This window comes from Podarcis muralis, chromosome 2 (genome assembly GCF_964188315.1).
Source record: "Podarcis muralis chromosome 2, rPodMur119.hap1.1, whole genome shotgun sequence".
Classification (NCBI taxonomy): Eukaryota; Metazoa; Chordata; class Lepidosauria; order Squamata; family Lacertidae; genus Podarcis; species Podarcis muralis.
The window spans coordinates 21,776,478-21,789,798 of NC_135656.1; the positions used below are offsets into that span (position 1 = coordinate 21,776,478).

The 13,321-nt window shown below is 47.4% G+C and overlaps 1 protein-coding gene across 2 annotated transcripts; it reads right to left on the reverse strand.

Moving 5' to 3' along the window:
- Nucleotides 1-200: 200 nt before the first annotated feature.
- On the reverse strand, nt 201-11,584 carry DNAJC14 (DnaJ heat shock protein family (Hsp40) member C14). 2 transcript variants are annotated; one of them, XM_028712320.2, is made up of 7 exons: nt 11,428-11,584; nt 9,639-11,130; nt 7,794-7,900; nt 4,183-4,302; nt 3,531-3,691; nt 2,969-3,065; nt 201-1,709 (listed from the first exon to the last, which is right to left on the reverse strand). In XM_028712320.2, the coding sequence occupies exons 2-7, from the start codon at nt 11,058-11,060 to the stop codon at nt 1,472-1,474; spliced, it is 2,145 nt and encodes a 714-aa protein (XP_028568153.2). In that variant the 5' UTR covers nt 11,061-11,130; nt 11,428-11,584; the 3' UTR covers nt 201-1,471. The 2 variants fall into 2 exon arrangements, with proteins under 2 accessions (XP_028568153.2, XP_077780128.1); XM_077924002.1 differs by lacking the exon at nt 11,428-11,584 and adding an exon at nt 11,276-11,405.
- Between the last annotated feature and the right edge of the window lie 1,737 nt (nt 11,585-13,321).

Genomic DNA, 13,321 nt, shown 5'->3' on the forward strand with positions numbered 1-13,321 from the left:
TAGAGCTTATAAGTACAGCTATATGCACAGCTTCATCTGTCAGTTAATGCCATTAGTTTCCACCATAAGACAAATCCAGGGATAACATTAATCCTTTCCTTTAAATGATGGGGGGGGGGGGGGGAGAGCGAAGCAAGAAATTCTGAAAATGTGTAGCTGCATTGTGAAAGGAAAAGGTAATAATGACTCTCCAAGGCCAAGACTCTCCAAGGCATTTATATTTATAGAAAGGGGAATACACATGGTATTAAATATATGTATGTACATACAAATCTGAACTTTTTAAAAAAAGTAACCTTCAATAAAACAAGTTTGGACAGTTAAGAGCCAACTGTCCATGCTAAATCTTGGGGGTTTAATCCACCAGTTTCTTAACTGATTTGATCACAGTCCTTGGACAGCAGAGGCAAACAGCATGTATTTCCCAGGATCAGGGAAGAGCAAACCAAGCACTTTAGAAAGACAGGAACCTGGTCCTCTCCAAGAGTCACTTTGCATCCAAAGCCATATGTGACCGTTTGCTTTATGGGGTGGTGCAGAACACCTCCTTTCAGTAGTCTTGCAACAGAACTGTGGAACATTTTTTTGACTCAACATCGAAGCAGAAAGACCATTTGGTATAATCCTGAGTATCTGCATCATATTTGGGCAGCTCCTGGAACAACTAAAGTATATCTTCATCTCCTCCTAACTTTGGGGCCTAGATAAATCTTTTGCATGGTAAGCACTGAATTATTATTTTCTAGCAAGGATATTTACCAGAGGAGGGGGGCGATTCCCTTGACCCTCTTCTTGTATAGTTTGTAGGACACCCAGCATGGGGGTAAGAATTTAATTCCCAATCTTGCACAGCAATAAGATATATGCTTCTTTTCTACATGTTGCCTTAATATTACCATCAGCCAAGCCAAGTCTTTCCTGGGCAACTAGGCACCCTCTAAGGCTCACCTTTTCTCCAAGTCTCAGGTGACTTAGGAGGGGTCTGATAGTGTGACAATTGGAATAAAGCAGAAGTTACAGTCCAAGCGTCCTTGTGGACCAAAAGTTAAGAATCAGCTAACGTTATTGGTGGTAGTCATACTCCTGCTGAAGGGGGAAATGCTGAACAATTACAGAAGCATCTCATTGAGAAAGTCACCTTAAAGGAGATCCCATGGCTCTAGGCAGGCTGCTCCATCCCCACACCTGTCCATGCCACATCTGCATGTTGACACTTCCAGGAAGCCGTCTGTCGGAGCTCTTTGGTATCACGGGATCAGTGTCGACAATTGCAGTGGAAAGACGAGCGTCTTTTTCCAGCTGGAAGTTACCGGGTTATGGATTAGTCCAGAGGAGCCTGAATCATCTGGATTTTTGACACTGACCAGAACACACTTTTTTCCCTTTTGAAACAGCCCTTTTGCTACCTGATGTAGAAAGCCTGGCATCCAAGCAGGCCTGGGAGATTTCTCTCCCAACTCTCGTGGAGTCCTCAGCGCTGAAAAGGGCGCCGCACTTTCTTCCGCCGTTTCTGCTTCGAATCTCCTTTCTGGGAGGTACTGTCCACCTTTGATGGAGGGGCAGGAGGAGTTGGCACGCTCCCCGGGGACGGTGGTTGGGGCGTGCTGAAAAAGTTCCCGTTCGGCATTTGTCCGTGGTTCCCTTGGAAGATGCGGTTGAAGAAATCCTGCAGTTCTGCAGCTGAAGCAGGGCTGCCGTCTGAAGCAGCTCTTTCGAAGGGGATGGGGAGAGCAGAGGAAAGGGAAGAGCAAATGATACCATCAGATCCAGCACGGACTGCCACAGACCAAGAAGCTCGGCTTAACAGTAAAAGCAGGAGGTGGAAGGTACGCTTCGGAGCTCTCATCTATGTCAGAACCCTCTTCACCACATGCAAAAGGTGCCCAATTTCTATATGGATTCAATGGGACCAGTTTCAGCACAGGTTGTGAGGACCCTAGGGTCAAGAATGTGGTCTCTGGGTATTAAATACTCTACATTCAAGTTGCTGTACTAAAGTGTATCAGCCTATTGAAAAAGGCCAGAACTAGCACTGCTCATGCACAGGAGTTGGAGGCAAGTTATCTGGAACACTTTATAACTGTGACTAACCCATAAAGGTAAAGGTAAAGGAACCCCTGACCATTAGGTCCAGTCGTGGCCGACTCAGGGGTTGCGGCGCTCATCTCACTTTATTGGCTGAGGGAGCTGGCATACAGCTTCCGGGTCATGTGGTCACCATGTCTAAGCCACTTCTGGCGAACCAGAGCAGCGCATGGAAACGCCGTTTAACTTCCCGCCGGAGCAGTCCCTATTGATCTACTTGCACTTTGACGTGCTTTTGAACTGCTAGGTTGGCAGGAGCAGGGAAGAGCAACGGGAGCTCACCCCGTCGCAGGGATTCAAACCGCCGACCTTCTGATTGGCAAGTCCTAGGCTCTGTGGTTTAACCCACAGCGCCACCCGCGTCCCGTGTGACTAACCCATAGAAACTGGCAACTGCAATGAAAAATGTGTCCCAAATTTCCAATGAATTTGCGGGGGGGGGGGCAGGGAAGTAGTCCTAGACTCACGAGCTGCAGACAGAAAGAAAACTGAACACCTGTTAGCTAAATACTTAGAACTAAGATGAGTTGTTCCCTGCCTGTGCATACAGGCTGTTTTAACACAACCATCACTGGCAAGCCATGTTGTATAAGGACATCAGAACCCAGATCATTTCCATGCAGAAGAGCTCTGATTGTGCCCAGCACTCCCCCGTGTATTTATATAGGAGCTGGACCACTTGTGCCCTCTTGTATGTATGGAGGAGATCCCACACTGTACTGAATGGGAATCCTCACTCACAGAATATAGTACACAGGTCTCTGGATAGGGTTCACAGAGCCTGGTATCACTTTAAAAGTTAAGGAAGGACTCATCCGTGTGCAGACTAGGGGACAGAACATTTTTTAAGGGGAACGAATAAACAACATCATTCATCACTGACCTCTGCCGTCCTCCTGAGCCCCTTGATCCAAAAGATATGTGATATGGAACACGGTGTGTGTCTGGGGAGATTCCTACTCGCTGACAGCCAGCCCATTCTGCACATTAAAAAGGAAAGAAGTAAACTATGAAATGGTGAGAGGTATTTGCCTCTCAGAGAAAGGAGGAATGCCATTAGAATCCGAGCTCCTGCCTTTAAACAGTAACCGCAATCCCAGTGGCAGCATGATTTATCATTCACAGGGCACCCCATCCAACTATTTAAAAATCCTTCTCAAGGGGTCCTTCTTTGGGGGTCAAAGTTGTCACTGTGTTTTGAATGAGAGGTGTGTTTGCTTGCAGTAAGCATGCTCGCTGCACAAAACGCAGAGCTGCCCAGATTTAACTTAAGGTTCAAAATCTACCACGCTGAACAGAATAGAAGGTGCCTATAAAGACCTTATCATCTATTCCATGAATGGCAAGTATCCAATGGGAGGAAAGGGGAATATAGTTTTAAAAGCCCATTTAACCACCTTCCTTCCACTTCCATTCCCACTTGTCCAGAAGTGTGGAGCCGTTACCTGTGATGTCGTAAACCTTTCCATCCATCATGGCAAAATAGGTGATCTTCAGCCCCAGCATACTGGATTCGGCCCAGAAGTCTCCCTCCTCGGCCGCATGAAGCTTGCTACATTCTGCACAGTAGCGAGCATTCAGTGGGTCACGATCCATCTCAAACCGCCTGCAGCAACAAAGGGTTTATCAGAGACCAGAGAGTACGGGTGTGTGTGTGTGCGCCTGATTTTCTAGAGTTTGGAACCTTTAAAACTCTCCTCCCCATCCAATGTTTCTTCATTTCAGAGGGGGCTGAGATTCTGCATCCAAAAATGGTTAGAAGAATCAGTAGCCCTAAGAAGAGGGAATGGTAGCTAAGCCATGAATGAGAGCATCACCTCTCCAAGCTGTTGGAAACCTTCCCAGCTGTTTTTCTTATGCTTTTACTTCTCCAGCTACTGCCCACATTCCCAAGCTTTTCCATGGATGCTTAGAACCATTTTTCTTCTCAAATAAAAATAGTATACAGTCCCTCTGCCACATGGCTTTGCTGCAGCAATGCCCAGCAAGAATTGAGATACTGCACGCTCTGGAAAGCAGACATGCTCTCGCTATTATTGCACTCGGCCTGAAATAATGGTGGGACCATTAAGGAGATAACGGCAGCTGGCCACTTACCTGTGCTTCCCCTGACACTTGTTACACATCATTGTATTCATGGCTTCTTTTAGGTCATCCTGAAGCTTAGAAAGGAACTCGTTCATGGATTTGGTCAGCTCTGTCTCTGCCATGCGCTTGCTTGAAAAGAGCAACAAGGGAAGTCAAAAGCCAATGGCGGTAGCATCAGTACAAGAAAGAAACCTGGACAATGACAGACTGAGGCTGCAATACTAAGCACTTTAAAGCAACAGAACTTTCTTCTAGGTGACAACAACTAGGACCAGGCAGTAAAAAAATACAGTGGTACCTCGGGTGACATTTGCTTCAGGTTACATACGCTTCAGGTTACAGACTCCACTAACCCAGAAATAGTACCTCGGGTTAAGAACTTTGCTTCAGGATGAGAACAGAAATCGGGCTCTGGCGGCGTGGCAGCAGCAGGAGGCCCCATTAGCTAAAGTGGCGCTTCAGGTTAAGAACAGTTTCAGGCTAAGAACAGACCTCCAAAACGAATTAAGTTCTTATCCCGAGGTACCACTGTATATTGAGAAGCAGAGTGGCTAATAAGCCTGATCTTTATTCAAGGAACTGAGTACGGAAAGAGGGCAAGAGAACGGGTTGCGGCTCATCTTTGCAACAGGGACTCCTTTGCCAAACGGCATTTAGGAATCTTCCAGTTATGGGTTTTTGCTTGGAAGGCTGTTATTACTCAGCGATATGGGGAAATGCACTCTGTACATGCTCCATGACTTGCCTGTCCCAATTATTTATTTCATTCCCCCCACCACCCGGCCTGAGTTCCGGTACAGTGATACCACTGTAAGTGCTATATGCTGAAGCAGTATTAGCCCCCCTCTCCCAGCCACTTGTCTAACTTATATGCCACTCTGTCTCTGCATTTACACTGGTGACTTCAAAGCTAGGTACTCCTAAATATAACTGATGCAGATACATTCTGCTTCTCATATTGGGAAATCTTCCAGTGTTTTAAACAAGCAGGAACACTTTCATAACATGTCAAAGCATTGTGGGATATACAGGGAACTTGAAAGGAGTTCACTATAGTGTGCTCAGTAAACAAAATGTTCCCCGATGTATTCCCAGATACTCCCTGGCAGTGTAGCATGGGCTTCAGTTAGATCACACAGCAAACACATGATTGTTATTTCAGCCTTGCATTTGATGCAACTCCGCCTAACTCCAAAGATGTGTGTATCCTTTTGCTGTATCCAGTTTCTCATGAGGTGACAGGAATGGCTAGGAGTTTAATTTAAATCGTGCTGCTATTCCTGAGAGTGTGTCTGCATCCTCCAACAGAACATATTAGACTCTGGAGGACTCTGTGCCAGACCAAGGTGCAAGGACAATTGCACAAGAATTGACAATAACGTAAGTCAGGCTTTCTCAACCTCGGCCCTCTGGATGTTTTTGGCCTACAACTCCCATGATCCCTAGCTAGCAGGACCAGTGATCAGGGATGATGGGAATTGTAGTCTCAAAACATTTGGAGGGCCGAGGTTGAGGAAGCCTGATATAAATAGACCTGAGACTCGACCTTGCTAGGTAGCAGGTAACTTCAGATCTTAACAGTTAAAAAAAACCCTTACCGATTAATCTACTCACATTTGAATGATTAGCCTGCTAAACAATTGATTACATCTACATACAGGGAAAACAGTTGTAATAAAAGCACACTTTTTTTTGTTTTGATGATGCACCTGTATATCACAGCATGCAACATTTTAGAGGCAGTACCCCCTTTCTGCCTCATATAGTGCAGAGGTGGAAAATGCCTCTTCTAAGACAGTGCCCACCATCCTCATTTTTTACGAAGCCTTATTGTTGCTGCTGGGGACGCGGGTGGCGCTGTGGGTAAAAGCCTCAGTGCCTAGGGCTTGCCGATCAAAAGGTCGGCGGTTCGAATCCAAGCGGTGGGGTGCGCTCCCGTTGCTCGGTCCCAGCGCCTGCCAACCTAGCAGTTCGAAAGCACTCCCGGGTGCAAGTAGATAAATAGGGACCGCTTTCTAGCGGGAAGGTAAACGGCGTTTCCGTGTGCGGCTCTGGCTCGCCAGAGCAGCGATGTCACACTGGCCACGTAACCCGGAAGTGTCTCCGGACAGGGCTGGCCCCCGGCCTCTTGAGTGAGATGGGCGCACAACCCTAGAGTCTGTCAAGACTGGCCCGCCCGTACGGGCAGGGGTACCTTTACCTTTACCTTTTACTGTTGCTGCTGTTGTTACTTTTAAAAGATCTATTGCCCGATTAACTGGAAGTAACTTTTTTTTTTTTTGCTGATTCCACCTTCCATTTGGGTCAACTAAATGAAATCTAGACCTTCCACACCCTTCCCACTGGAGCTATGTTGCCAATCTAAGCCTACTTACTCAGAAGCCAGTCTCACAAAACAGTGGCTCTTTCAAGCCAGCATGTTGAAGCCTGGTTTTTAGAGCGCCAAACTTTTCTACAAGAGCTGGGAGTCAAAGCAGTGCAGCAGCTGCTTGGCCTCAGTCAGTACCTCAATCTCCTCTGGGTCTACTCCTCAGAAGGCCTTTAGGCCAAGAGCACACTCTGCACCCTTATCTCCAGCACTCTTATCTAGTTATAGATAACGCCCTTGCACAATTGCCAGGGGGAGAGGAGATCGATTTCTTCTTTCTACTAATTTGGATACATTAATTTACTACAATTCACAGAGGATGGGGGAAGTCTAGTGATAATACACTTCTTTCAATTAGATATAGATATATAGATATATAGATATATAGATATATAGATATATAGATTAGATATAGGGACGCGGGTGGTGCTGTGGGTTAAACCACAGAGCCTAGGACTTGCCGATCAGAAGGTCGGCGGTTCGAATCCCTGAGAGGGGGTGAGCTCCCGTTGCTTGGTCCCTGCTCCTGCCAACCTAGCAGTTCAAAAGCACGTCAAAGTGCAAGTAGATAAATAGGTACTGCTCCGGCAGGAAGGTAAACGACGTTTCCATGCGCTGCTCTGGTTTGCCAGAAGCGGCTTAGTCATGCTGGCCACATGACCCGGAAGCTGTACGCCGGCTCCCTCGGCGAATAAAGTGAGATGAACGCTGCAACCCCAGAGTCAGTCATGACTGGACCTAATGGTCAGGGGTCCCTTTATCTTCAATTAGATAAAGGATAAGGTGCCACCACAGTATTGGCCTTTAAAGGAGAGCAGAAGCAGAGATCAACACAAGCAGCAGTTAGAGGTACAAGCTAATTATCAAAACCATTTATCCTGAGCATCTGTATCCAGCTGTGAATACTTGTGCTCCTGTGCATATTAGTAGTGTGTTAGAGATGCACTTCCTCCTAAACAACCCCATGATGGGCACTCAGGAGGGCCTGATTGGCTATTTGTAGGAGAGTTAATAATTTAAGAGAATCATACCCCACCTTTCCATTTTCTTTACAGGGCAGCATTTTGCATACATCTGGAACATTTAAATAACTCTTGGCCACAAGACGAGGCCAATGATCAGGGCCTCATTTGCAATGCATCTTCCTGCCCATTAAATATGGCCTTACTTTGAGAGCAGCACACTCCCAGTCCACAGGTAATGTGGACTCGATTCCAAAACATTGTGGCCAAATGGATTTCAGTCCACTCACATTTCATATTCCTTCCTCCTCTCTGGATTGCTGACAATATCCCAGGCTGCCCGCAGTACCTTGAAGGCCTCTTCTGCTCGCGGATGCTTATTCTTGTCTGGGTGAACCTGTGCAACACCCCACCCCATCCCAAAAACAAACAGAAAGTCAGAAAATGCCTATATTGTGGCATCAATAGCATTTAGTTTTTTCAGCCCATGGGAAAAGCACATCATATACAAGAACGCAGCAATCCTTTTCATTTATATATATATTTTTAATTTCTATTTTCCCAGAGTTTCAGTACATACATGCATATCCTACATATTTTTATCCATCTATTCCCTTTAGACTTCCCACCCCACCGTGGCTTCCTGTTTTTCCCTTTTATGCTGCATATCCTTAGCCAGGAAATTACCACCCATTATTGTTCTGTTTGTTAACCCAGTTTGTAATTACTGCTCCATAATAATAAATAATAATAATAGTAATTTATTACTTATACCCCGCCTATCTGACTGGGTTTCCCCAGCCACTCTGGGCGGCTTCCAAAAGGATATTAAGAACACAATAAAACATCAAACATTAAAAACTTCCCTAAACAGGACTGCCTTTGGATGTCTTCTGAAAGTCAGACAGTTGTTTATTTCCTTGACATCTGCTTATATGTCAATTCCTACATGCAGATTTATTTGGTTGCTGTACCTCTTTAGATAATCTATACATAATTCCCATTCCTCCCTCAGCTGCGTTTCTCCCTGACCTCGAATTTTTGTTGGCATGCTGGCCAATTCTATATATGCAATTTCTTTATTCATTAACTCAGTAATTCTAATAGGGACCTTGTAATGTAAACCGGCATTATCATCCACATATCCCATACAGATCGACAGAATAAGAGTGGCAGAAACTTGAACCAGGACTTCCAATTAATACAGGCATGTTTCCTTAATACTGGCATGTTTTCTGTTCAAAAGCTCAGACTGGAGAGACGTGCTTCCTCCAATGTAGCCATACCCAATCATAACAAGGAATGAACGAGATACAACTGCTTTTGATTAAAACCAATCCTTGTCACAAATGAGGCCAGCCCCTGTGGCCAGTGAGACAGATTAGCAGTTCCCAGTGAAGACAGGGCCTGAAGTCTGAGTCCACTCCATGTCTGCCCATGGCCCCACATCAACATTGCACTACTGCAGTTCAGTTGCCCTTTTAACTCATTTTGGGATGGGCGAAAGGGAGCAGATTTGCATCCTTAAAGCTTCAGGCTGGTAATTTTCCAGCCCTAGGAACTAGGCGGAAAGTTTACCACCTGAAGGCATTAAGTCAAGACAGGTTTAACCTGGCTTCCCAGCACACTGCTGCTTGATACCTGAAGCAGAAAAACTAGCAGAGTGATTACTCATCACAATGGCCTGGACAAGCAAGCTGCTGACAGTGATCATGCCAGCCTGATAAAAGAAAGGATTAGCAAAACTTTGTCCCTCCAAGTAGCACAGTAATCTTGGAGGCCCTAGAGTGTGCAGCAGGGCATGGTAGATGAGGCAAGAGGAAGCAAAAGGACTGCTAAACCTACAAGCGAGAGACACTGTTGAACAAAACTGGCTGGATAATATCCTCTGAAGCTCCCCCTCCACACAAACCCACATTAAACTGCTAACTGTGCAAACCAGATGCAGAGGGGGCCTCTGCCTGCCACCGCAGCACCTTGAAGAAAACCAGCAGTAGCTTTGCAAATCCACGTAGTGAACACAGCGGTATTCGTGAATTGCAAGCACATGCCAGCCCAAGGCAGCAGAGAAATATGATGGCACCTTTCTCAAGACACCCAATCGTCTTCCTCCAGCTCAAAAGGAATGTGCTCACCAGTACTGCCAAGTGCCGATAGGCTCTCTTTAGCTCAGCATCCGATGCAGTTGCCTCCAAGCGCAAGACCTGGAAAGGGTTGAGCTCTTCTTCGGGGGTATGTGCCATAGCCAGCAAGCGTGCCACCTCTTCCCCAGGCTGGTATGGCTCAGGTCCGCCAGGAGACCCATTATAAGCAGTGTCCCCTGGCTGGCTGGTCCTTAATCCTTTGGGGATCCAAAGGAGGGTTTGCCACTTAAGCAGCAGGCCGGCTGCCCACTTGCAAGTCCTGCTTTCTTTAAAGAGGGCCCAAATTTGGGGCAGGTCAACGGCTGAGACAATCCAGGCTCCGTGACTGGTGTGGGCCAATCTACCCAAGACACTGAAGAGGGCTGATTTAGAGACCCGCCAGCAGAGTCTCAGGCTACCCAGGAGAAGCATGAGCACCAGAAAGAGTATAGCACATAGCATCTTAAGCAGGCGGTAAGCCACACTAAGCCACGAGCCCAGCCACCACGTCACTTTCCTGCAGCCCAGCCTTGCATGCTGGATCCAAGTCCGCATGCTGGTTCGGATGGTATCCAGATCATGAGCGCTTAAGGAGCAGCACGAGTACAGGAGCTTCCCACCAGCTTCCACACCCTCGCCACACCTGTGGGTGACCTGCACAATCAGGCTGATAAAGAGTTTGAAGCAGGAGACGCAGAAGGAAGCTAAGCCCTCCAGATGCTTGAGCAGCTGGACTTGGACGTCATGGTGCCGCCCACCGTCACTCCTCTTCCTGGCCTGCCTGTGCTTTCCCCCAGATAGTGCAAAACGCCCTTCGCCCTTGGCTGCAGAATGGTGCTTTTGCTGCCGGGCAAACTTCCTTCCACCGGGAGCCCGAGTACAGTCTGGGACCTCCTCCTTGGCCTTGGATGCCGCATCATCTTCAACGTCTTCCTCCTGACCTTGTGGTAACTTGGACGGGCCTTTCTCCTTGGAGGCCGAAAGCCAGTGCTGGCAAGTGAAACCACACAAGCCATTCCCCTTCTCTGAATAAGTTTCGGAGAGATCGGGGCTATCTCCTTGACAATTACAAGAGCCAGCTTCATTGTAGCCAGCAAAGTGCAAGTCGCCGTTATCTTGATTGCTCTTTTTCTTCCAAGTGGTTTCGGTTCCTCTAGCACCCTCCTCCTCCTCGCCCCAAATTCCAGCTTCTCCAGCAGACTCTGGAGCTTCCAAAACCAGCCCCTCTTTGCCGGGGCAACCTTTGCAACTGCAGCCCTCTTGGGAGACCTGGCCGGCGGCTAGCAGGTCGCTTCCTGCATCAGCACCGCCTGAGACGGAACTGCTCTCCTTCGCCATACAAGGGCTGCCAGTACCCGGAACAGTCCTGCCCAAATCAGGGCAAGCTGGCTTGCGTTCAGACAGATCTCCAGTCTCACACCCAGCGTCCTCCATGGCGTTGGGCTTCCAGGGTTACTCTGGCCTCGACGAGTGGTTAAGTTACAGCCATCGTCGATCCCTGCGCCTGCAAAAAAGAATAAGAATAGTAACAGGAGAGATTCAAAATCCAGGCGAGACTTCTCAAAACCGCAGAACCAACCCGCTCCCCCAACGCCCCCCACCCCACCCCCCAATAATGGTTAACAGGAAGCTAGGTCCCTACCACCCACTTCTAGGACTAGGGTGGAGGCAGAGAAAAGTGGGGGCCGCTCCATGCTTGGGGGGCGCGGGAAAGGACTCAAAACGTGCCCCCCCCCAAACGAAGGGGGACAGGAGACACGAAAGAAAGCGGGGAGGACGGAATGGGGGGGGGGGAGCTTACCTGGTCCTGTTACCCTGGCAACGAGAGGGGGCGCTACTTCCCCCTCCTCCTGCCCCCTCACTCCCTCTCTCCGCGAGCCTCCACTTCCGCCCGCCTATGTGTGACATCTCGTTCCCCGCCTTCTGCGTCCGGGTCAAGTGCGTGGGTGGGTGTAAGGGGGCGGGGCGCGTGGTAGCGTCATCGCCCGTCCCGGCCGCGGCGTTCGCTTTCTTAAAGGGCCCGAGCGCAAAATTCCGCTCAGCGCCGTCTTGCGGCAGCGCCTCCCTCCGACTCTTCCCGGATCAGAGTGAGGCGAGTTCGCCTGGCGCGGTTGCCTCGGACCGGGCAGGGGGCGGGAGGTGCTTGGGCCGCCGGTCGGCTGGCTGGCTTCTCTAATGGCAAAGGTGATTCAGCCTTATCCCGGGCGCGCAAACTTCGTGCTCGTCGGATCGGCTCTGTTTTATTTTCTACGAGCCACCAGATCCCTGCCAGCCACGCCCGGATCCAGAAGAGATCCAGTTAAGAGTGAAAGAACAACTGTGCCTCTGAGCACATTAGGAGCCTAGGAATTCGTTTCACGCGCAAAAGTCCGCGCCTGGATAGGTTTCTTCGCTCTACATGGCAAATTTAGTGGGGGGGATGGTATTCTTCTTGTTGCTGTTTAGCAGCTGGGTGTCAGAAACCATTCCTAATCTTTTAATAAGTCACCCCAGGCTTCAACCAGTCGATCTAGCTTCTGCTGATTTTTTTAAATCTTGTTTGCATTGGTCTGCCTCGAGAGACATGCCAGGGCGGTGTGTATAGAGGTTCTGGGCTAGCCAGACTTTTAAAATATTTATATTTTACTAAGGTGATGTGATTTCAGTTAAAAGAAATAAAGTGATACAGGGGGAAGAAAAGAAGGAAGTGACCGGGGAAAAAACAACAACAGCAAAGATACGTATAAAATGTATATGCCAAAAAAAGCAATATACAGTATTCCCATTCATTCTTGAATAAATTGGTATAGTGTTATTGTCCTAGTGCTTGTGTAAATGTTAATAGCCTACTACATTTTGTATACTCATTCCAAGTGTTGGCATATTTTTCCTTACAGAATCAGTGACTGTAAGCAGTCCGTTCATAAATTGCCAGTGATGTCATATCATCAGTCCATTGATTGAAGGGTATCATATCTTTATTTTTCCAATTCCTCAATATCAATCTCTTGGCCACCATCAGAACACGGAAAATCCATTTCCGTTGTCCCGTTGATAATTTCCATACTGCAGGTTTATAGTTCAATAAAATATTCTCCGCTGAAATATTTAACTTTTTTCTGCACAGTCAGCAGAACAGTATATTTGGAACCACCTTGAATTTATCTGCCATCTCCAATACAGTACAGCAAGAAATCAATAGTGCTGGCTTCTGAACAAGCATACATACACTGGATCTAGCTGCAAGTTTTATTTCAGTCTCGTCAGTGCTGAATGAGTTAAAAGTAGAAGTGACCAAGACTCAACTTTCAGAACCATGCACTTAATCCTAGGAGGACAGTAGTGAGGGCAAAACACTGCAAAGAGTAAAGGCATTTTTTAGACAGGGAAACCTCCAGATAATACTAAAGCAGAATAGGTCACTGGGTCAGCATTTAAAGTACTGCTGAATGAGCTGACCTTGCTTGCCAAATACAGTGGTTCCATGACAAATGGATCAATGTGGAAAGAGCTCCCTGAGGGTAGAAGTTTGAATGCCACTGTGATAAATCAAAGCGAAGCATTTTTAAAATTAAGACCTGAAAAGCCTGAGGTATTGGATCAAAACTTGAGTTACTAAATCAATGTTCCCTGCAAGACATAGCTCCATTGTTGGCAAGATAATTTCATTTTGTGGATTGAAACAAGTGGGCTTCAGTCTGCAAAAGCTTGTGCTG